Source organism: Thunnus thynnus, chromosome 11 (genome assembly GCF_963924715.1).
Source record: "Thunnus thynnus chromosome 11, fThuThy2.1, whole genome shotgun sequence".
NCBI classification, from domain to species: Eukaryota; Metazoa; Chordata; class Actinopteri; order Scombriformes; family Scombridae; genus Thunnus; species Thunnus thynnus.
The window spans coordinates 7975318-7999934 of NC_089527.1; the positions used below are offsets into that span (position 1 = coordinate 7975318).

Sequence of the window (24617 nt, forward strand, 5' to 3'; positions counted from 1 at the left end):
AATTTTCTGTATGGCTGCATTTTGTTGATTCAATCATAATGATGGATAGCGGACATCTTACCTCAATAATAAAAAAAAATACAACATCCTAAAAATGATGTGAATATCACAATTCAGATGAATAAGTGCCTGAAGCACATCTGTGACCTTATGTGACATATGGCGACTGACGACAGTTCTCAGGTTTCTCGCTGTACTAGATAAATGAAGAAAATGAACATGACAAATCGTTCCTTTGTTTTGTTTCAGCAGTTGAGACACGCAATTAGGATAGTTTTACTATAACTGTATGTATAATTCTATGTTAACTTGAGGAAACGTTACCAAAATACCTAAGAGACTCCAGTTCCCACTGCTGCAAGAAAATCTAGGGCAAACACTGCACTGTCCTCGTCTACTGTATAATCACCAGTACATTGGACCATTATATTTAGGCTATTCTTCTGCACTAACATGACTAAAGTTAGGCTTCTGTTGGTGTGACAGTATTGTATTATATTTATTACTGCAGTCAATCAGGTCAGATATGATGCAGCACATCACAGTGACCTGCAATGAAATTAAGTCCACGTTCCACATAAGTGTAGACCAAATAATAGGAACACATCTCAGTTTGACACATTACAATTGAACAACACAACAAACTACAGCCTCCAAAGTGACCATAAAGTTGAATCAACACCTCTCTAAAACAATAACTGAACATTATAACCTTCACTCATTTCTTGCAGGGCTGTTGTATTAGACTGCATTAGTTACCTTGGTGCCAAGGTGTGCCAGACATGGAGCTGAGCGGTTCGCTGTTCACTTGTTTATTCAAATTTTATTAAACGTGTCACATGTCCAAACAACTTAACACCCGACACTTCACTTCCTTGGGTCCTCAGCAGCACGCCCACCAAGTGTGAAGTCAAGTCAGAGCCCTGAAGCCCCGCCCCGCTGTGATGTGACAGTGTTTATATCAAACAGCCCCTGCTGCACTCAGGCACAGAGAGTTGCTCGCTTGTTTAGTCAAAGTTTATTAATATTTAACATGTCGTGTGTCCAAAATGCACCATATTCAACATCGGACATCCTTGGGTCCCCAACAATACAACCGTCAAGTGTGAAGTTGATCGGATGAATGGTTCCCGAGATACGTGAAGGACACATATATATACATACAGACAGACAGACACACAGAGATTCCTTGCTTTTTAGTTAGATAAACTGCAGTGCCTGTTCAAAACGTGTCTGAGACATCTTGGAGTAAGTCTTGAACGTACAGTACATGCCAAGTTTTGTTCGCAGTACACAGTTCAGTAGGAGAGTTTAAGTCTCTTAAATGTTTTTAAGTCACTATCACTACAGATGTAAACCACAATGTGGGTTGTAATGGTAGAGAAGCGCTGTCTGTATTTCTGCTTGTTGACTCCACAGGCAGAAGAAGAAGCAGATCGAGAACCACTAATCCAAACAACTTCACACTTACCACTGCACTTCCTAGGATCCTCAGCAATACACCTGCAGAGTTTGAAGTCGTTCGGATGAACAGTTGTCGAGATGCGTGAAGGACACGCATACAGACAGATGGACAGACAGACATTCCTTCCTTTATAATTAGAAGTCAAAGCTGATAATTACTGGTGACAACTTGGTTTGGTGTGAACATAAACATATGCGTTGTGAAACTGTGACCTCTCAAAAAAATTGACTGCATGAAAAATGCGTGACTAGGCGTATCGAGTAAACTGGCAACTATTGTAAATACTATACTGTACCCACAAGCTTGTCAACTTCCAAGTCACGAAAGCACAAGTCAGAGTAGGCTACCTTGCTGGTACATAACATGTTAAATGAGTTAGGTTTTCTGAACAGCTGCTGTATGGCTCTCCAAGAGGTACACGTGAATTTCGTAGAGTTCAACTATTCAATGCAAGTCAGGTCCAGGAGAACAGGGCAATAAAGATAGGAGATAAAAAATGATCAAAATCCCTGTGGGCATTACCTGCTAGACGTGATCACATCCACAAAACACAGCCAGACACAGAGATAAAGCGGGAGATAAATCAGCGGAGTTGATCTGTTGTCAGTGCCAGCCTTCACTTTCTCAGCCAGCAGCAGCAGAGACAGTCGGGACAGGTGCAAAAATTAATAAATAAATCATAAACTGTTGAACATTTATACACCTGTTGGACTGTACGTTGACTATTTTTTTGGTGTATAAAATAAAATAAATTTAAAAAAAATGATAATGATAATGGAAGTGAGCCAAATGCAACTGTGTTCTTTACACATATTAAGAGTTCAGCAGAGACTGAATAATTTACACTAAAGTGACATCACTGGCAAGAAAACCTTTGTTCAGCCCATGTGGGAAGTTGTCAGCTGCAAATGAAATGTTGCATATCAGATGATAGTTTAGATCGATGACAATGTTTCATCCACAATTGTAAACAAATAAGATGAAAAATTGAAAAAGGCATGGTTTCAAAGGAATCAGATCACTGTATAATGAGACAATCTCAATTCTACCAGGCTGGTCTGAACCTGTTCTCTGTGTTATGGTTTAAAGTCCTCCCCAGAGGAGCGATTGCGCTATTCATCCTCTTATCTTCCTCATCTTCCAATTTCCATTAAAAACAGTTCAAGATACCCGCTGTTTCAAAAACTAAATTTAATCCTTATACAAATGCTTCCATTCAAATATTTGTATGAAATCTTTGGAGGATCAACTTTGAGGCTATTCATCAACATTCAGTTTCTTTTGCAACAGGAAACTTGGAATAGTTACTGAAGCCTATAGAGCACACATTGAAGTAGAAAAATACACTGTTCATACACATAAATGGCTCCAGATATATATTTTTTAAAAATACTATGGTTCATGCTCTTAAATAGAAATGCTTGATATTCATGGGAGGAAAAAAACCTTTCATTTTACTATCTGCTGTGGACCTTTTGGCACCGTGTGCCACAGAAAGCCTGTAACAAGTGTTGCAGAAATTAAATCTATAAAGAAGCTCGAGGGTCAGACATCTGTTGGTGTGTAGATGTCAGACTGTATGATGGAGGTCAGAAAACCATTTTCCTTCCTTTAGTGAGAATGCTTTAATTTTATGGCAGATGGGTGACTGGATGCACCCTTTTCAGTGCAACATAAAGAAACGGACAGTGTGTGCTAGCCTGTCTAGGAGCGTTTGTTGAGAGAACAGTTTACTATCTATTTTAAAGTCTTTCCATTTTGCAGGGGCCCTCATTATCTGTCTACTAGCAAAGCTAACTTTCAGAACGAGCCTTTTACCAACTATAATTTACTTTTTCCAGCATACCATCACAATAAATGCACAGACAAGCACAAACGTACAGCCTAAGTATCTGCTGATATTCACAGAAATTCAATAACAGTTCAAATGAAAGGAATGGAGCTGCATTTCCATATTATGCAATCAAAGGGGAGTCTAATATAAAGTGAGGAGGGAGTATTTGCCCTCGCCGATTACCATATTTAGCTCCTAAAATAGAGGACCTAATGGGAAAAAGTGAATTATGACACCTAAATATCATTAAAGCCCGGCGCACCACCTGGGCCCCGGACACTTTCCTCAACACTGTCCAAGGCTTCTTCAGGTCTGTTGATTCACACCAGAAGAGTGAGACAGATGGTGGTAAACACATCAAGCTGTTTTGCAAACTGCAGTCCCAAATATCCCCTCCTCCGCATTTGGGCAGGGTCACCTCAAGACTCTGTAGTGTTGCGCAATCTCTTTAACTGTGTAACACTTACTCACATGCAGGGCGGGATGTTTATGTTGTTATGCTTGTTGCCCATTTAGTTTTAATGTTTGTTGTACTCTGTTTGTATTTTGTTGTCCTTCAAAGCTTTATGAATAATTTTATGCTTTGGCTGCTTTATTGCAGCCTTTGAAGTCAAACAGTGCATCTAAAAAAAAAAAAGAATCATTTCATCGGCCAAAAATACTAAACATAAACGTAACTCAGTTTTGGGTTTTTTTTTTTTTGTTTTTCATTGGGAGCTTTCAGTGTGCAGACTTTATAGTCCTGCCAAAATAATGATTTATGGCTGAAACCGAGAAGACCGATCCTCCAATTCAGATGTGGGGTATTCACCAACAGTTTTTGTGCAAGATTCACAGAATTGGTCTCTGGCATCACAAATACACACAGTAGCGACAAATACTGTAAATCTTGGTGATCGTAAAAGCAAAACAGTAACAGTGAGTGCTCCATCTTGATAAAAAAAAAAAAAAAAAAAAAAAAAACTCTTAGGCTTCTGTTATCTCTCTGCCTTGGCTTGTGGAGAAATTCTTTTCATTATTCAAGTTCGGGAACAGAATAACATTTAAAATGAGTTTCGCTGATACTCAGATGGTGCGACACATCGAAAACGTTCAGCATTATATTAGCAGAGTAGCAATAGAAAGTCAGTGTAGTGAGAGAAACAACTGCGTATCTCTCTCACTCCATGTCAGCATTAGCTATTTCTGCTTACCTTTTTTCCTGTTGAAGGCGCGGTTCATAGTGGAAAATGTAGCGTCTGCGAGGTCCCTTCTGTGTATCTGCCAATATTCCACCTGGAGAAGCAGCAGAGAGAAACGAGTTAAAAATGGTTTTGACCTCAAGCCTTTACTAAAAAGGCAGAGAGTCTAAAAAGCTGAAAGTCTGAAGTTTTTTTTTTATTTTTTCTGTGAAAATCCCCACCCTCTGAGAGTGAGGCAATGTTCAGCCGTCAGAACATATTCCAATTAAAATCCCAGCCCTTCTGCATTACAATTGTTTACCACTGGACCTCATTATCAGTATTATCATCTGTCTTTATTTCTAACCTTGTGATGTTGATAATAAAGTACCTCAGTGTACTGCAGACTTTAACAACATAGTGTCCTCTATCAAAAGCAAGTAAAAATGTTTATCTTAATCCATGTTATGTTGTGTTCTAATCTGTGTGTGTGTTTCTATCCGAGCGCCACTTCAATTCTATCACCAATACACTAGACATAAACATTTACAAGACTTAAAAACTAAAACCTGATGCAATAAAGTTTAGTCATCATAGGAGAGGCCAGCATCAAACTTTGCGTGTAATAAAATTATCTCACATAAAAACAACATTGGTATGATTCTACCATAGTCTGCATAAAGTAAGAGATGAATGTGGGTTGTGGTTAAAGACAGTTTTTCTTTTTCCTCTGTTTTCTTTGTAACTGAAGCAGCACTCCCTGGATATGCCTGAACACTGTGACTGGTACAGTGCATTGGATCTGTGCTACATTACAAAATAGCAATTTATTCTACAAATGCAAAATGTCCACCTCCATAGCGTCTCCAAAGAGTGACACTGTGCTTTGACTGCTTTCAGGCCTTTGCATCAATTCCCCAAGATAGCTCAGCAATCTAGAGGACTGCAAGGACAAACTGTCCAGGCCTAGGTAGCTGTCAGCCTGTTCCACAATCAATATGCTTTACTCTTTTACTATGGGAGAATATGCGAGGCCTGGCGCAAAACAGCTTTCAATCTTTGCTTTTCCAAACAAATTAGCTTCTGCCTAAGCAAAAATTAATTAAAAATTTTCTAACTCTGACATTTTCCATTTATCAAGGGAAGCCTGAGCCTAGAAAAACAAATCCTACTCATGCCCAGGAACCAAACTGCCAACATACTGTGCTCTCCAACAAACACTTTTTAGAAACTAGATTTTATTCATGAAAATGATGTAGGTGCTCTACATGAACATCCTAGTAGATCCAATGGAGGGATGTAGGTAGTCACACAGAGGAGTATTTAGCAAGTAAATATTTTTAATTTTTCTTTAAAATCTCAAGTTTCACATGATTCACTGCACCAACTTTCAGTTAGTGTTAATTAAAGTATTTAAAGGACCAGTGTGTAGGATTTAGTGGCTTCTAGCAGTTAGGCTGCAGATTGCAACCGACTGAATACACCCCCATCCCCACCTACCCCTTCCAAGCGTGTAGGAGAACCTACGGTGGCCATGAAACTCACGAAAAATGCAAAAGGCTCTCTGTGAGCCAGTGTTTGGTTTGTCCATTCTGGGCAACTGTAGAAACATGGCGGTACAACATGGCGGGCTCTTTGGAAGAGGCCCCCCTCCCTATGTAGAATGCGCACCTCACAGTTCACACTGTGCCTCGCCTCAAAAAGTAATATATTTTGGATTGTTTCATCACCTGCCACTGCAACAAACTCTGAGGACATTTATTCTTTGCTTTGCCAATCTATGGTGCACAAAAACCAATTATGAGCTTGACATAAATAATGCCATTCAGAAAATAGGCTTTATCAACCAATATTCCTAGGGGGCTGAGAAATTAGGTAAAAACGGATGAATATCTGAAAACAATGCTATCAATCTAACATGGGAGGTAAATGGGTCATTAGCTTTGGCTGAATAGCAGTAAGGTGCCACTAGAAAATGATGGAGTCAGGCTTATTGACTCAAATATCTTTTTTATTGCCGGGAGGAACCGGTGACAAACAAACCATCCTTAACAAAGATGCATCCATAACAGAACTTCAATTATTTCTGAATTTGCATTAAAGAGGCTCTGCAATGATAAGCAACTGTCTCCTTGAACTAAAAAAAATGAAAAGCCCATAGCTGTGCACTGTACATAATAAGGCAGATAATGATATATGGGATATAACAGAAGGAAGTGAGGTTTGCAGAAACAATGCAGTACAATATATGTGGGTTCTCACTGTAAGGGGATATTTTGCTGCAATGGAGGCCCTGGAAAGGGCTGGAGAAAATTTAAATGGAACAAGCTTAAGGGTGGAGACTGGGACATTCCTAAGTCTGCCAAAACAGAAAATCTTTGCTGCTGAAAAAGACAAACTTGTGTTCCTTATTTACAAGTCTAGAGCTGCTGTTGAAAGCATTGCATTGCATAGCAGATGGAAAAGGACGTAACAATTGTTTACATTTCACCAAAGGTAGACAGGGTGAATTCTGCAGATCTCAGCACCAAACTACTCTGCAATATCTGAACTGCCAAATTAAGACCTTGGCAGTAGTGGCCTTGGTACTTAGCCTTAGCATTTCAGAGAACCTACTTTTTTTCCACTGTTTCCTTCATCTTCAAAGCTAGTTAGATATGTTTTCCTGCATTAAGAAAATGCATCTTCCCTTTGATGGTTTCTGGTATTTTGTATAGTAGCATAATGTTTTTTTTATATAAAATCTAGGGAGAGAGAGAGGTGTCAGAGTGGGTCTGCTGTGGCAGGAAGCATGGAGGGGATTTGGACAGCCTCTCTTCATCTCCCTTATGCACAAAAATGTAATTTTCAGCCAACAGCAGCACTGTAGAGGTGTGGTGCACCTGAGAAATTCAACTAAAACAACATTATTTAAGAAAATGTAATGATAATAAACTCAATGGAGCTGTGTTCCAGTGTTTTAAAAAAGCACAGCAAAGCGTTTTTGACAGCTGGCCTGCTCTGAGTAAAATGAGTGACAAAAAAAAGAAAAAAAAAAGTCCAAATTCTTTTATGAGATATAGAATCATTTAATAAATGTCTTAATTGGCACTATTCCCAATCCTGTGGATTAGTTTAAGACATCCCTAAAGGCTTAATCACACCTGGCACATCTGCATCGCGTTCCAGCTCCGACGCCATTTTCTTCTGTCCTCCACACGGCGTCAGAAGCAGAGCGTTTTAACTCTGGACAAGCCAGCTGCTGCTATAGTAATTACAGTAAAACTAATTAATAAACTTAACTGCTTGATTTTGTTGACTTACTCAGATTTTGTTGATTTGGTCATTTTCCTTGATTTCTGTGCTTCTATTCTGGGTAAGTAGGTTACGTAGTTAAATGGTTTCTTTATTTGTCTCTTTTAATTGTGTTTAATGTTGATATACAATGGGCAGTCTGCGCAGGATGTTTTATTTTGAAAAATGACCGGATGCTCTATGCTGTTTCTGTGTCTGACTTCCTGCCCAGCTCGATCTGCTCTGTGCAGCTTGATGCAGCTTCTGTCAAAAATAGACTGAGCGCGTATGTTTAACGGAGCTAAAAAACGCTTCTGGGATGCTTCTGAAACGTGCTGCGGCGCGTCTGGTGGGATCACGAGCATTGACAAGACTGGCCGATCAGCTCCAGTGGCCCCGTCATAGCCGGAACATGACGCAGACGCGTCTGGTGGGATCAAGCTGTAAAAGTCACTATTAAGAGCTTTAAGTTCTTAAAGCAAAGACTGCTCTCATTCTCACAACCCCGCAGTGGAAAGGTCTGGCAGCAGACAAAGCCCGACTATCTTTCTGTTTGTTTGTGACATAGTGTGGTGTAATGTAGTGCCTCATCTGACACCTGACTGTGATGTCACTCAATTTGATTGACAGCTGCAGTGTTCGCCTGTTTTAATAGCTTCCTGTCTGGTGATTCAACAGCAGCCCCTTGGGAGATCTGTTGACCCTGACACACACACATGCACACACACACAGACACACAGACACACAGACACACACACACACACACACACACACACACACACACATAGAATTAACACTGAGCTGCAAACTTCCTCAGTCTCCCCTCGATGTTCCCCAGCTGCATTGGAAGCAGCAGGTCAGGTCTGTTCAATTCCCCACCAGAGGAATGTGTGTATAGGTGCAAACACATAACTGTGCACATTTGTGTGTCCTTACACATACTGTCTACATGAAATGTCCTCACAGTCAGAACCCATACCTGGCTTACAGAATACTCACTTGACTGATAATACACAATTTTGCTCCAGAAACACTGCCCAAACATGAATGTGTCTAATAACAAAAGGAAAATGAGCACACAAACAACAAGAGCAATTAAAACCATAAAATTCTGTTGTTCTAAGTTAAAAGATGATACAGAAATACATGAGGTCTAACACATGAGACAAAAAAACTCCCAAAAAACCCATAACATTTAAGTGTATAACCCCTTGAGTACATAAACAACATGTACGCTGAATTGTTTTTATGAACTCCCAGTAAAAATACGAGCCAGCACTTTTACTTACTAGTATCATCCTCCCAAAACAAGTGAGAGATGCACAGCAAAAAACATGTCCAGGGTTTAAGAATTCACCTTCAGTGACTCAAACATTTGGAATTTAGCTTGGGAAAGACTCTTTCTGGAAAACAGTGCGTCCTACTTTGACCCTGTGGAGTCCTCTCTCCAGCCCAAACAACAACCCGCAAGTGAAAATTAATTGGAAATGCACAAGTTTGGGGAAAGAAAGATAATGTTTAAAAAGGCTTATTTAAAAAAAAAAAAAAAAAGAAAATGTACCGTTCCATTTTGAAATGCCTCTCAGTCACTCACTAATCTGACTGATATGCACTAAAAAGGCAGCAGGCTTTTAACATGGGATAGAAGCATTCACTGTGGTCCCAACATAATGCCACAGCCGGAAAGAAAATCAACAAAGATCCTTTGTTTTCTTCACTTGTGCTCTCACCCCGGCTCAGGAATCTTGCTGGCTGAGTGCGGCACATTAGACATCGCAACTACAATCTGTTTATGAATTTAGTCCCAGAATTCCTCAGTTGAATCAACCATGGTGTCTTGGTGTCTAATCTGAAAGCCAGACTCCCTCACACAGTCTGACGCTTTCGCTGTTGTATATCAAACTCAGCGCCCTGACTCATTCTTTATCAAGCAAAAGCACCGCTGTCCTTTACAGAGAGTAGAAAAAAAAAAGATCTATGTAGAGAAACATGCAAACAACAACAGAGTTGAGGTAAAAGCTACTTACTTGCCTTCAAAACTAGAGTGGAATAGTGGAAAGGAAGTTCCAACGGATCTTAATAGTTTTCAGCTGTGGGCCAGATGGTGGTACACTAAGGACTGCAGTAAAGAGAGATGATGGGGTTTGCAAACTCAACAAGAAGCGTTTGCCTAGACACATGATACTTGACATTCAAACCCAACTTCCTCCGCCCACAGTTCGTCCAGAAGGATTCTTTTTTTTAAGTTTTGAATGTGCAAAAAAGAGACCCCTTTCGACAGGAACCGTTCCACTGAGATGCACTGTGGCATACCAGACATGACCTATAAAAACCCAACATGCCAGAGGTTTCAGTCTGACCCTTTTTTACTGCAGTATGTGATTCATCATCACACTATGTGCACTGGCAACAGCCTTATGTCAACCTCTTCACATCAATCAAAACAGCAGTATGGCCAAAACATTATGAAGTAAAAAGTCATAATACCTTTCCACAACACAAAGCTCTAAAAGCCTTCCCTGTGAAATTATGTCAACTTTATAATACCCTTTCCTTTTTCACCACACTACAGGCTCAGAAATTTGTATCCCTGCAGCTTGTTATAGCGCTTTAAAATGTGATCCTTAATTGTCCTTTTTTTTTTTTCCCCCCACATAGAGATGAACTGCCTGAGAGAAGCAGAGGTCAGAGAAAACACAGAAAACACACATTGTTAGAACTGACAAACACCTGAAAGAGAAACCCAATTACTCTGCTTATTGAGGTTAGGGCAAAGAGCTGTGAAGTGGGTTAATATCTGCACATCTAGAATCTCATGCAAATTGTGTTATTCTGGGGTCTAATCAGGACAATGTGTGTCTGACTCTGTTTTCTGGATGTCTCAGTAAAGAGCAGCTACTTAAGGAAGGGCTACCGAGCAGTTTTTGAAGAGTTAAAACAATTTTTTAAAAGATTGATATGAACAGCAGATGTATAATTTCAACTGAGACAAGACTTTACAAAAGAAAAAAGAAATTCATAATAAAGGTGAGACTTTATTAAAGAAGGATCAAAAGGGAGTAAATGAGGGAAGTAGTAAAAAAAAGGGGGATTTTAAATATTGAGCTTTAGCAAAAATGGAAACATTCATCCAAATATATGAGCGTATTTTTGGGACCTTGATGAATTCATGTCTGTATTAACACTGACATGAATGTATAGGTGCCAAACGTGTTTTGTATTTGCACACAGACTTCAAAGAGCTGCTGTTGTGTATGTGACATGTAGCATCTCAGAGGAAAATTTACTTTGGAGAGGCTATGTTTCAGAGAGGATCCTGATTTTAAAGACACACTACTAAAAAGACCAAAAAAAAAATGGTCACAGCCAATTTCCAAAGGTCATTCAATGCGACGGAAGGCATTTCTTGTGCTTTTAAAAAGGTATTTGGTTAGAGATATAGCTTGGTCAGGGACTTTGGTGATGGTGTGTGTTTTTGTTGGCAAACGGACCTTTAGTTTCTGCCTGAGAGAGCGTTTAAAACTGGGAGGGTCTCAAGACTTGGGCTTTCTCTGTTCACACTTTATTTTTCTAAGGGTTTTTCTGTGCTCTGCCCTATATCATTTCATGTTTGTGTCTTGTATGAACAGCTGTGGTGGGGTAAGGGAAGTGGCTGGCCCAGACACTTTCCGGGAAAGTCGAGCCCTTTATGCTACACACACACACACACACACGCACACACACACACACACACACACACACACACACAAACACACACACACGAATAAAAAAGGGGAAGAAAAGTTTAGGTAAAAATGCTCAATTACACAGATGGAGTGGCAAAATTTATGTTCCGTGACACTTTTTCATTTATTCCTGTGTTTATCTGTGTACATAAAGTATCATCATGGTCACAGCTTGCCATTTGTCATTTTTGATTGGTTGCCAGGCTTCAAGAGGCCATGTCTGATCTAATATGAGCCTGTCAGAGGGCAGCAGACGCCGAGGAGAGAAAGTAGAGATGCGAGCACATGAGAGCGGCACTCTGCTGAGGAACTCCTTTGTTGAGACTGTGATGGACAGTGAACTATTACCCTCATCCTTGATTTAGTTTGTTAACTCTTGGTTAACCTAAATGAACTGAAACCAATGTGAGTTCAGTGGACTGTTGGTGAGTGTCTTCAGTAAATGTACGGTTGCCTCGACTATGGTGCATTGCTGTCAGGGGGTTTCAAAGACGAGTAAAATGTCACTGAAATGCATGTTATTGGGATTTCAACTTGGCCGTTAACATAGAAGCAAAGAGATATTAGACAACAGCGAAGAAGCTCGACAGACATAACAACTCAAATGGATCTAGGTCGACAGTTGAAAACAATACCAATGAGTAATGTTTTCAGACTTTGTTTAGAAACTAGGCGATGGCATCATACCTTCTTCATATTTAATGTTCAGTTGCAACATGTACTTGGAGAAAAATCAAGTAGAGAATACCACAAATTAACATACAGAAGATTAAAACATCTTTATCCTGCTACTTCTAAGTATTTCAGCGTGAACGTTTACATTTCCTGTATAGTTTACAGATTTACACAAGTTTAGCGTTCCAAATATTTCACTCCTCGCTTGGGATGTGTGTGTGTGTTAGTGGAAGTGGGGAGTGGATGGAGAAGCAGGGATGTACATCTCATTAAGATACATCTCAGTGGATTTTCATTGCAGCCTCCGCATGATTTGTGTTCCGTCTACGCAGTAATGCAAAGTAGAAGTGTGTGATAGCAGCAGTGTATTTTCAGTTGGCATGGCTAGTGTGCGTCCCTGCACCACTCACTGCACCAAAAAATTATGATGACTATGGCCGAGAGTGAAAGCAATCATTTCCATCCGCTACTGTATCACACGCAGTCTCAACTAACACAAGTAAATGTTGAGTTGAAATGATTTATATCCAAACTGACCTTGATATGAAGCCTAATACTGCAGGCGGGAAATCACTATAATCCCTGGATAAGTGTCACTTATCAGATTATTCTGTCAACCAAGCATTTTAAAATCCAAATACAAGAGGCAGAATTTATAAGTAACCAGTGACATGTACATACACACTTATTTGGTACACTCAGTGACACATGCAATGCACATAAAATGCGCATACACACACTTTATTCCTAAACTTGTGCATACATGATATTTATGAAATTCCATACTAAGACACTGTTACAAGTCAACTTGCTTATGTTTTTTTTTCTATATGTGAAGGTATGTGTTGTTGCCCTCAAATGACTGAGGAAGAGAGGAATGACAATTGGTGATCGTCATCATCATCGAAAGGTAGGCTGTATATTTGTAAGCAGCTGTACTATTACCTTACTTCACATTTATCAATTTTGCTAATACTAGGGGAAACATTCAGATGTCCGCTGTTTCCTTATGTGCACACTCATTCACGTTAATTACCGTACATGAATATACCAATTAATTAATGGGCCTGCATTAATTACCTATCAGAGTACTGACAGGCCTCCCTGGTCTGCACTACCGAAAACACAGCTCACGGAGCGCGACTCGTTCGCTGCCGTGGAGCTGGATGGATTCACTCTCATCAGAATGGACTGAAAGTCCAGCTCCCATAAGAGCAAAGGTGGAGGAGTTTGTGTGTTCATTAATGAGAAGTACTATAATCCAATCCACATTACAACAAGGCACATGATTTGCACTAAAGACATTGAACTCTTAGCCCTTAAAATACGGCCACACTACCTGCCACGGGAAATAAATCAGTTCCTGCTGTTCCTTGTTTACATAGCCCTATCAGCTGATACAAGCATAGCAGCCAAGACGATACATGACCTTATATCCCAGGCTGAGACTGAATCACCCGACGCTGTAAAGCTCATAATGGGAGGTTTTTAATTCAGGCAGGATATCTGGAGCCCTACCATCTTACCACCAATATGTCACACGTCCCACCCGCAATGATGCCTGTCTGGATCTCTGCCACGGAAGCATCCCTGGGATGTATTCTTCCAAGGCACTACCACATCTTGGGGGCTCGGATAATAATATAGTGCAGCTGGTCCCAGTCTACAAACCACGCTTGCAGCGTGACAAGACAAAAAAGGTGGAGATTAAAAGCTGGACTCCTGATGCTACTGAAGCTCACCACTACTTTGAGTCCACTGACTGAGCAGTGTTGGTGGACAGTGCTGCTAACCTGGAGAAGGCAGCAGACACTGTTACGGATAACATTTGTTTCTGTGAGGAGCTTGTTATCCCTAAAAACAAACCATCGGTGACATGGGAATTAAAGGGGCTCCTCAATCAGAAGAAACGAGTATTCATGGAAGGAGGTAGCAAAGACTAAAGGAAAAACAAACAGAAGCAAGTTAAAATCAAGATAAGGGAGTGTAAGGCTGCCTACAAAGACCAAGTGGAAAATTACTTTAAAGAATAGCAGGAGGGCCTGGCAAGGCTTCCAAACTATAATGGGTTACAAACCAAAAAAAAAACAAACACATGACTGTTGATAATGACCTCACTTTTGCAAAGGATCTAAATCCTTTCTGTTGTAGGTTTGACGTGATTTTTTGTCAGCAGAACATGGCATTAGACAGTATAGACAGTATACAAACTGTTGATACACTGATTGCAGTAGAGGATGTCACACAACACTTCAAACGTGTCAACCTGAGGAAAGCAAGCAGGTAGGACGGTGTCAGTAGCAAGGCACTCAGGGTTTGCGCAGAACAGCTTGCAACACTGTTCCAGTGGGATAATTCCAGACTTATGGAAGAAATCGCTGGTTATACCAGTACACAAAACCAAAAGGTTTGTAGCACTTACGTAGGTCTCTATGAAATACTTGGAGAAAATCATTAATAAACACCTTCTCTCTGATGTCTCACCTCTGCTAGACCCATACTAATTTGCATATCGAGCCTCTAAAGGTGTCGAGGATGCGCTACTGGTCATGTTGACTAACATCTATGAACACTTAAAACAAGCAGCCTTGTGAAAATCGTGTTTATTGACTTCAGCGGTACGTTCAACACTATACAACCTCACCTCATGGTGGAGAAGTGGGCGAATATGGGGTCAGCTCTCAGCTGATCAGGTGGATTAACAGTTGTCTTGTAAACCGTACACAACAAGTAAAGTTCAATTCTGCCATATCCACACACAGAAAAGTAAGCAGGGGCGCTCCACAAGGCTGTGTAATTTCACCAGTCCTCTTCACTTTGGAAACTAATGCCTGCCGAGCCCTGAACCCAGCACACACATTTATAAGTACGTGGATGACACCACTGTACTGGGTAGTGGTACTCCGACAATTTCCTGGATTTAAACTTGAAGAAAACAAAAGAGACGGTAATTGATTTTAGAAGGAACAAAACTACACTGCCTGCTACAAAAATCAATGGTGAAACAGTGGGATTGGTCACAACACACAATACTACAAAATTGAAATAGACAAACTGTGCCACTTCAAAAATCAGGAAACTGCAGCAGAGAATGTACTTCTTACACAAACTTAACTACTTTAATGTAAAATATTGGATTTTACAAATGTTTTACACATCAATACGTCAGAGTGTTCTGTCTTTTGGTCTCATCTGTGTGTTTGGTAGTATGTGGAAACAGGACTGAGCCAGGCTGCAAAGACAAATTAGGACAGCAGGAAAAATCAAAGGCATTGACCAAGAAACAGCCACAAGCCTGTACACCAAACTCATCCTCCAAAAACTAGAAAAAAATCTCACAGGATAGAACAATCTGACCTGAGGAAAGAGACTTCTACAAAGAAAATTCAAAACAAGTAGATACAAGAACTCTTTTATTCCTCAAGTCATTAGCCTGTATAACTTGCAAGTTTAATTAATAGGTCTCTTAGCTGGGCATTAGCACTTTTACACTTTTATATCAAATTGTATTTTACTGTTTTTGGATGGATTGTTTTTATCTGATATGTTGTTTTTTATTCTGTCTCAGTGTGATCAAATGTGTTTTATTTATTATGATTATACTATGGTCTTACTGGCTATTCTATTGTTTTTACTGTGGTTTCTATGGTGCTTTTATGTCTGGTGCATTGGACCAAACCAATTTCCCCAAGTGGGATAATAAAGTTGATCTGAATCTGAATCTGAAAAACAACACAAACATCATTCACCATATAACATACTGTGAATGCTTGAAATTATTATGAATGGTGTACTGTTCCTACTTGCAGAGCCTGCAGTTTAAGAGTAAAATGAGAAGTTGTGTTGATTTTCCACAGTGCTGACCACATTTAGGTCTATAGTGCAGGCTTGGATTAAAATACATACTCAGTCATGTAGCACAAAAACCTCTACCTGCTTTTTTACTATAAAGGCTCCATAAACAACTAATTAGATAGGCTTATTAAATTAAGTATCTGAAGCCAAAATAGTCTCTCACAACCCAAAGATAGTTGTTAACTTTGCTGATGTTCCTATAGAGAAGACGTGATGAAAGTTCATCTCTCTTCAGTGTTGACATTTCAATGCAAAATGTGTATTGTTGAAGTTTGAATTATACACTAAGTGAGACAAAACAGTCACAATTATGGTATGATCTTAACTTGATGGACAAGATTACAGGCTAGTACAAATGAGTCACATTGAATGGTTAAGAGACATGGGGGAGTGTTTATATGGAGAGGAATTGAACTGGATGGCAGTGTTTAAACATAGAACAGACATTTTCAGAGGACTGAATGGGGAAAGCAAAAAAAACAGTTTGAAAACACACAATAGATTAAGAAAAGAATATATCCTTGATTTGTTAAGGCTGTGTGTAAACAACAGGTATAGGACAGTATTCTGATATGACTGCATAGCGCAGTATTTAAAAATGCTGAAGGTATAATTTTCAATATTGTGTTCTGTTGAAAAACAATACAATCCATAATACTTTTTGATGCTGCGCTATGAGACAGCTCTTGTGCAGCAAGTGTGGAAAGTGAAACAATATTTTGTGCTCAGGAGTGTACAGCATATTGGTGGTCATGTGATGAGATACACTCTGAGAAAATGGAGAAATAAAAAAGAAAGCTAATGTTAACATTTGTGTCTATCATTTAGTGTCAAGGAGAAATGCAAATGCACTGTTCAGCAATGCTTTGTTTTCAAGCCAGATGACAAGGATCAGTCAGTCAATATTAACTATCCAATATGCAAGCTTTGCATGAGGATTGTGCAGCTGTTCACCCTTTTCTTTTTTTTTTTATAATAGCACAATAACACTGTATACCCCAGTGCATGTGGAAAGAATGTGTTAAAAAATTGATACAGCCCAATCTTTATTAAAGTATTTGTCTTTTTTCTTTACTTTTCAGTACTATTATGGCTGATGTGGCAGCACTTGATGCCATGAACACCAGTGGATCTTCAGGATGCAGAAGGTTGATGGCAATTCAAGAAGGCTCATTCTCTATCTGCTCAGGGACCTCTCAAGGCAAATGCTTAGGCCAAATTCAATGACATATCAGACCCAGAACATTCATCCTCTTTGATGAATGGCATGCCTACAAGGGGCAGCTTTCCCAGTACGGATATGGCCAGTATTCTGTCTGCCATAAAATGAATTTTGTTAACCCAGAGACCGGTGCCCCTACTCAGCATATTGAGCGTGCATGGCAGAATTACAAGTTGGAAATATGGCATCATAGAGGTAATCACACTCCTGAGTCACTGAAATTCACCTCAAAATGCTAAAGTGGCACCACTGGTTAGGTATATGCTATTATAATGGTGTCTTAGGCAGACTTTTCCATGATGTATAAAGACAAGTCAAATAAATATTAAAGTGTAAGTGTTTAAAACTTGTTGGATTGGGGTTTTAGTTTGTTGAAGTTGGTAATGTTGTTTGGCAGCCATTATGGCCCATATTGTGTATTGTGTATTGTGTAACGGGAATGAATCTTCAGCATTACAAATACTTGAAGCCAGTATGTTTGGTGAAATGTAGATTTTGAAGTAGCATTGTTGAAAAAGGGTTGTAGGTAGCAGTGACACAGTGCCAGTGGACTTGCTGAGAGTGGGTGTATATGAGGTTGGTTCCAGGACGCTGGAATTCACTGTTGAGCCTTCTTGAGGTGTCGTGGACCGAACTCTGCCCACTTGATAACTCAAATGCCATGTCTCCTCTCTGCACAGCTCAACCACCCCCTGCAATGTTTTCAGTTAATTTTGGGTTAATTTGTCTTTAAAGTGTCTATTATCTCACCGTCTGGAACCTTCTGTTTGAGGACATATGTATATGAAGATCCTATGCAGCTTCCTTGCAAGGTAAGACAGCGATAGATGGTGACAGAAAGATGGTTCATCCAGTCACCTGCCAAGTATTTTTTGAAAAGTAACTGCCCTTTTCCAAACAGTTACCAATGACAACCTCTCAAATGGTTCTGTGTAACAAACCATCTGGTGTGTCAGGTTACCAAAACACTTCATGTTATGATTATGAAGATGTTACAACTTTAGTTGACACTGTTACAATATTTAAGGATGTCAATATGGCTGCAACTGAAATTCCATACTAAATTTAGTATGCTGAAACAATATGTGATATTTTTTAGTATGTCCGAAACCTTAGTATGAAACCATAGTACGTGAACTGCATACTGTTTCTTGGGGAATATTACAGTATGCAAGCACTGGACACTACACCAGCATACATATTCCACGATGCAATGCAGTAATTACAGTAAAAACAACATAACAGACAATGACAACCAAGGCAGCTCTGGAGCTTCAGTTTAAGTCTAAGTATAAGGCTTTCACTTTTCTATGTGTATATATATTTTTAAAATTAGTTCAGTTTAGCCGGTAGAGGTGAGGTTGGCACGGGTTACCATGGTTATGTGTCTCCAAATGGCAAGGAGGCTCTTTGGAAGTGATAATTACAGCTCAGTGTGTCCAAAAAGATACATACTACTGTTCATTCACACAGAAATATGTTGAAAGACAGTACAAGTATTGGGTATGTAGTGCATAGTATGTGATTTCGAATGCAGTGTGTGAAATGACAAAATTGTACCACTGTAGTTGGGGTCAATGGAATTATTCATGACACTGTTAAAAAACATTTGACAGTGTAATAAAACTTAATGACATCTATATGACAAGTCCAAATTGTACCACTGTAGTTGAGGTCAAGGACACAATTAATGACACTGTTTGAAAAGCATTTGACAGTGTAATAACACTAAATGACACTTCAATGACTAGTTGGAATTATACCACTGTAGATGAGGTCAAGGAAAATATTCATGACACAATTATAATAGTCCCATGGCAGCCAATGTCAAAACCAACCATGTTAACCATGTTAAGTTGTCATAACAAAGACATCTCAAACACTGTGAACTTTGCATAAAAATGACATAATTGACCAAATGACACTTACTGACAACAGTGATAAACATTCATAAAGATTCCTTCATGTTCGTGACAGGTGTCATGTCATTGTTATGACAGTGTCATGTCAGTCTTATGCACACCCCATTCAAATAAAGTGTTACTGACAATGCTAACATACTGATGTTTAGCTGGTCTAATGTTTACCATTCTAACCATCTTAGTTTAGTTAGCAGGCTTTTAGCATTTGCCAATGAGCACTAAACACAGAATATAGCTGAGCCTGATTGGAATGTCATTAGTTTTGCAGGTATTGGGTTATAAACTAAAGTATTGGACAAATTAAAATTTTGATGATGGCACTAGATGAAAAGTGAGGGGATCACCAAAGTCATGGGGATTAATCCTTTGGCCACCACGGATATCTGTGCCAAATTTTATGACAGTACATCCAATAGTTCTTGAGATATTTCAGTCTGGACGAAACATTGCCATCTTTGGAGCCACATCTGTAGCATTAATAAAAACATGGATGCCTCCAGTTAACTAGGTTTTGATGTAAAAGCAAAAGGGAATAAATTAATGTGGGGACATGAAAATATAATATGCTGCCAAAAATAGATTATTTTGTAGTATGTCAGTGTCAAGGTGTCGCTATGAATACCCATGAATAATATGAAATTGTAAAAAGTAATGCTGCTGCCAGCCTAAAAAAGTGCAGGACATTAAGTAAAAGGAGCATAAACAGACTTTTAACTGTCCAATCATTTTGGAAGACCGGGCACATTTTCAAAGGGTAACTACTGTGTCAACACCACAGCTGTGATTTCCTATTCATTAAGTTCATCTATTCCCCCGGGCAACAGTGATGGGAAAATACTGTAAGTGCAATCTACTGTCACAATTGCCCTCGGGCTCTATTAAAGTATATGTGCACTAATTTCACAGCTGTAAATTACATTCATTGCAGTCATCTAACCCTAACCGCCTGCTGTTAAAAGCTGTTTGGGCAAATAATGTACTACAGGCATTACATCTCTATACTTACCTTATGTAACTTCTCCAATTGTTTTTAAATGGTATAACATAATAACTGTAGAAAGAAACAACAGCTGTAAACATTGGGTTATTCTGAGTTTTGGTAAGACTGCAACTATTGATTATTTTCTTGATTAATTGATAATCTAAAATATAAGAAACGAGTGAAAAATGCCCATCAATGTTTTCCCTTCCTCACTCCATAATTTAAAAATATTCAGTTTTCTATTGAAAAAGACAAAGAGCAAACAGCAAATCCTCACAACTGAGAAGCTGTAGGATTGTTTACTGCTTTTGCTGGAAAAAATGAAATAAAATACATGATTGCTCTAGTTTCTTTCTGCTATTCCCACTTTTTCAGCCAACTGTCCTATGTAAACTAAAAATATACATAGACTCTTGAAGCCAAGGCGTTGCATGATGTCTAGTGAGATGTGCACAAGCGGCAAGCAGTACAGCTGTGGTACTGCTGCTTGCAGTAGGCACTGCAGATCCTCTAAGCCATTTGATGACTCCAAGAAAACTCTGAACACTGAACAACATTGAAGTGACTAAGAGAACCTCCAAATTCTCTCATGAAATACAAATTAAATTAAGTTTCAACAAGCCATTAGGCTTTTAACTGCTACCTCAGCAACCAGAATGAACACCAAAATTATTTGCTAGATCAATCAAGCTGGTTCAACCTAACCCGATGTCCACAGTACTCTATGGATAATGTGGGCTTTGAATAGAAGAAGGAAGCTGGCTTTTTATATAAATGGCTGCTCATACAAGCTTCTCAAGCAGCAGCAGCAGCAGCTTCAGTCCTCTGTAAGTGTCTACACAGGATACGTTCAGGCACAGTATTGAGTGCAGGTAAGGCAAGTTTTGGCAACATTCAGAGGCAGAGAAGCAATCATTGTTAAGTGTGTAAAACAGAATAAAAAATACTTGAAGCATAAAAATACACAGCATGTGCAATGATTAAAGTAGAAGCATGACTTTTCCATCAGACAAGAAAAATGCGCCTGTAACACCTCCTATGTAGACAAGCCTTAACACTGAAACCCTCCAGTATCCAAGGTCAAGGTCACTTTTTCTTTTCTCCCTGAGGGTAAATTTGTCTCAGATAAAAGGAATCGCTACAACAAAATCACCACAATAAAAGCACATTAAATAAGAACACGTTCACATACTGGCTTACGAGAAAAAATGACCAAGCAGATTAGTATAAAAACCATTCACTCTATTAAAAACTACAAAATTTTAAGGCAAAAAACATCTCAAAGCATACTTACCTTGGCAAATAAATTTCAAACAAACATTTCATTTCACATGCTTACAAAACAAGCACGACATCGGTGGAGAGCAGCAGTTATCTGAGTGCCTCTCTGCCCTTCTGTCTATCCTCCATGAGTTATCCATTAATAAGTTTAACTGACAGAGGGACAAGTGAATGTTTATAACCGTTGTGCTTCTACAACGGGACCCTGTACCTCCCTCTACAACCCATAAGCAGATACTTCAACACATGAAAGGGGTCAGATAAAATTCTGTTGGCCTGCCGAATAGTCAATCCATTTTCAGCCAGTTGGAAAGTTTTTCTTGAGCAGTTAGTTGTTGGCAGGCAAAGCCAAACCTCATAGCGCATTAACATTCACTAAAAAAAGGAACACATCACACTGAAATCAATTTGCCTCCAAACTGTACAACAGGAAAACAATTGTGCTTCTACAGCGGGACCCTGTACCTCCTTCCACAATCCATAAGCGCATAATCAGAATTGAACACATGAAAGAGGTCAGATAAAATTCTGTTGGCCTGCCGAATAGTCAATCCATTTTCAGCCAGTTGGAAAGTCTATCTTGAGCAGTTAGTTGTTGGCAGGCGAAGCCAAACCTCATAGCGCATTAACATTCATTTAAAAAAAAAAGGAACACATCACACCTAAATCAATTTGCTTCCAAACTGTACAACGGGAAAACTCAATAGGGTCATGAACTGGTCTTTTTTTTGCTGATTCTACACTAGGAAGCTAATTAAAAGGGACAAGCCATGCAATACCATGAGGTAAAAGGTGAAAGCAGGAGGGTGTCTACTGCTAATGTTCCTCATGTTACTGCAGAGCTACAGACTTGGTCTAGACAGCTCAAAAGGTCATGCAACATCTGTGGTTATGCTGTGCTATTGATGTGAGTAAACATTTTTTTTATTTATTTCACTGTTTTCTTATGTAACCTTTAGTCTTTTTGCAGCAGGAATCTGGCCACATATTGTATTACGCCGCAGCATCACTTTCTGACCCAAACAGCTGATCTGTAATACAGTACATAGTATGCGTAGGAATACAGAAGTTCTATGGTTGAGAAAATGTAGTGCCAAAGGAAAGGGCTGCCTCATGGCAAGGTTAAGCGGTGAAAATATTCTCAATATAGTGTACACTTAAACTGATATTGATTTTTTTTGGGCGGGCCCTTTTTAGATGGCTAAAATATGTTTTGCTGCTGGCTACGTCCACAGCTGTACATTGCTTAGCTTCCACACTGTTATGCCTGCCTGCTTCTCCAAACTGGGGGGGGGTGCAGGTAATACACTGACTATGGATAAGTACCTCATACAACCAACCCCACTTCAAAAAACCTGAATTATCCCTCTTAAGTGAGTACAGTTAACAAGACTGTTACTGAGTACAGAACTAATATATATGAAGAAAGGTAATAATGAGTCATGATATCAACAATATAGTATGTGGATTAATTTCCCTATTTGTGTATATAAATGTATATATATACATACATATATACATAGAAGGGCCTGTTACACATACAGTAATAACACATGCTTTTATGCTTTTATATTGGGGTTTTAAATAATGCAGTCATTGAATCCATGTTTTGTTGTCCCAGTTTTTAATGGGGTAATTTGGGCAGCTCTGTTGAACTGTATTAACCTGTCGATTGATGTATGTCAGTGTATCTGTTAGTTGTAGCTCAACATATCACACACAGTAGATTCAATGTAAAATGCAGCTTTGCTCTGTAGATATAATATTGCTACCAAAAATTCTCATTGCACTATTTCCGTATTACAATACAATACAAACAGTGAAGACTCTTCTTACAATAAAAATTACTGCAGCCTTGGGAAACACTTAAGCTGTGTCCAGGTTCTTGATGAATGGATGGATGGATAGATGGATGGATGGATGGAACAGGTACATAAACACAGCTGCTATGATGAGTAAGCAGACAGACTTAAGGATGGATAAGTGGTGATATTGACTAATAGTCCGGTTATAAATAAGGTACAATATAAAGGCATAAAGTGCTGAGGATTAATAATGTCCAGGTACAGTCAAATATTTCTCTTGGCATCCGTTACATACATTTCCTACAAAGAGGAATTCAAACATGTTTTTGTAGTCAAAGAAAACCTCAACGTAGGTTTTTTTTTTCTTGGAATCTTAATCCACCAGATAGGTCTCTTGACTTCACATCATCTCTTCAAATACTCCCACCTTTCACCTAAGTCAACAGAACAGAAACGTGGAGGCATATCAGGTGGTTCAAGGTCTCTGCAGGATGTGCTGAGCTTGTGGATAGAAATATGTTGTTACAAACAATGAAACCGGTCAAAAGTCAGAATTCGCTTAGAGGTTAAGAGATCTATTCAGATTGCATTTAGCAAGATGGTTTATAGTTTGGCTGACTCACAGAATTAACATTAATTAGTTTAATTAATCAATTAAATTGCTTATCTCTAAATTACATAAAAAATGGACAAATTGTGATACACAATGTCTAAAAGGGTCTAAATTTTCATCTTCTCTCATGGCGCCCCCTTTAAGCTGATTAGCTTATCTTTTAAATGGTGAATCTGTGTTTAAGGATGCTTCATCCCTCCAGGTTTTGTCAAAATCAGACAAGTGATGACTAAGATTCTACTCTAGATAAAAAGTTTTGTAGATAGGCAGCCACAGCCATGATCCAAGTTTTGTCTTACAGTATGTGTATATGGATTAAATGCAGACATTGGCACACATGCCTGGCTTTATATATACAGTACCACTCAAAGGTTTTAACACACTTTCTCATTCAAGTGAATGGGAAGGTGTGTCCAAACTTTTGACTGATACTGTATATACACTCACACATATTATTATCCTTTGAAATTTTCAAATTCCTTTTAATCACACCTAAAATGGAGGTGAATACTACACTGAAAAGCTGTATTATATGATATTTTATGAGTCAAGCTGTACCACACCTATACCAGGAGGAGGAGGAGGAGTGTCACTCATGGTTCTGTTCTGTTTGCACTACAATAATGATACCGGATGATTCCATCAGGGAGCAGCAAAAGTCATGGAAAATTGTATGGCAGTTAATAATTTATGCTTTTCTGTGCAGGGGAGCTGTTGGGAGGTTAATGAATTGTATCAAATACCTTTTGTCCGGATCACTGCATTTTCTACCTGTGTAATCTAAAATGATGTTTAAGAAATGCAC

At 39.1% G+C, this 24617-nt stretch overlaps 1 protein-coding gene across 4 annotated transcripts in view; it reads right to left on the bottom strand.

Annotated features, from left to right (window-relative positions):
- Positions 1–24617, bottom strand: part of LOC137192391 (PTB domain-containing engulfment adapter protein 1) — a 90780-nt gene that overhangs the window by 19703 nt on the left and 46460 nt on the right. For 2 of the 4 annotated variants that reach the window (XM_067603026.1, XM_067603029.1), the window contains exon 3: positions 4493–4574. In XM_067603026.1, coding sequence (XP_067459127.1) covers positions 4493–4520 — 28 coding nt within the window. In that variant the 5' untranslated portion in view covers positions 4521–4574. Of the gene's footprint in view, positions 1–4492; positions 4575–9759; positions 9907–24617 lie in introns of those variants that run through there. The other 2 variants (XM_067603028.1, XM_067603027.1) reach the window with 2 other exon arrangements.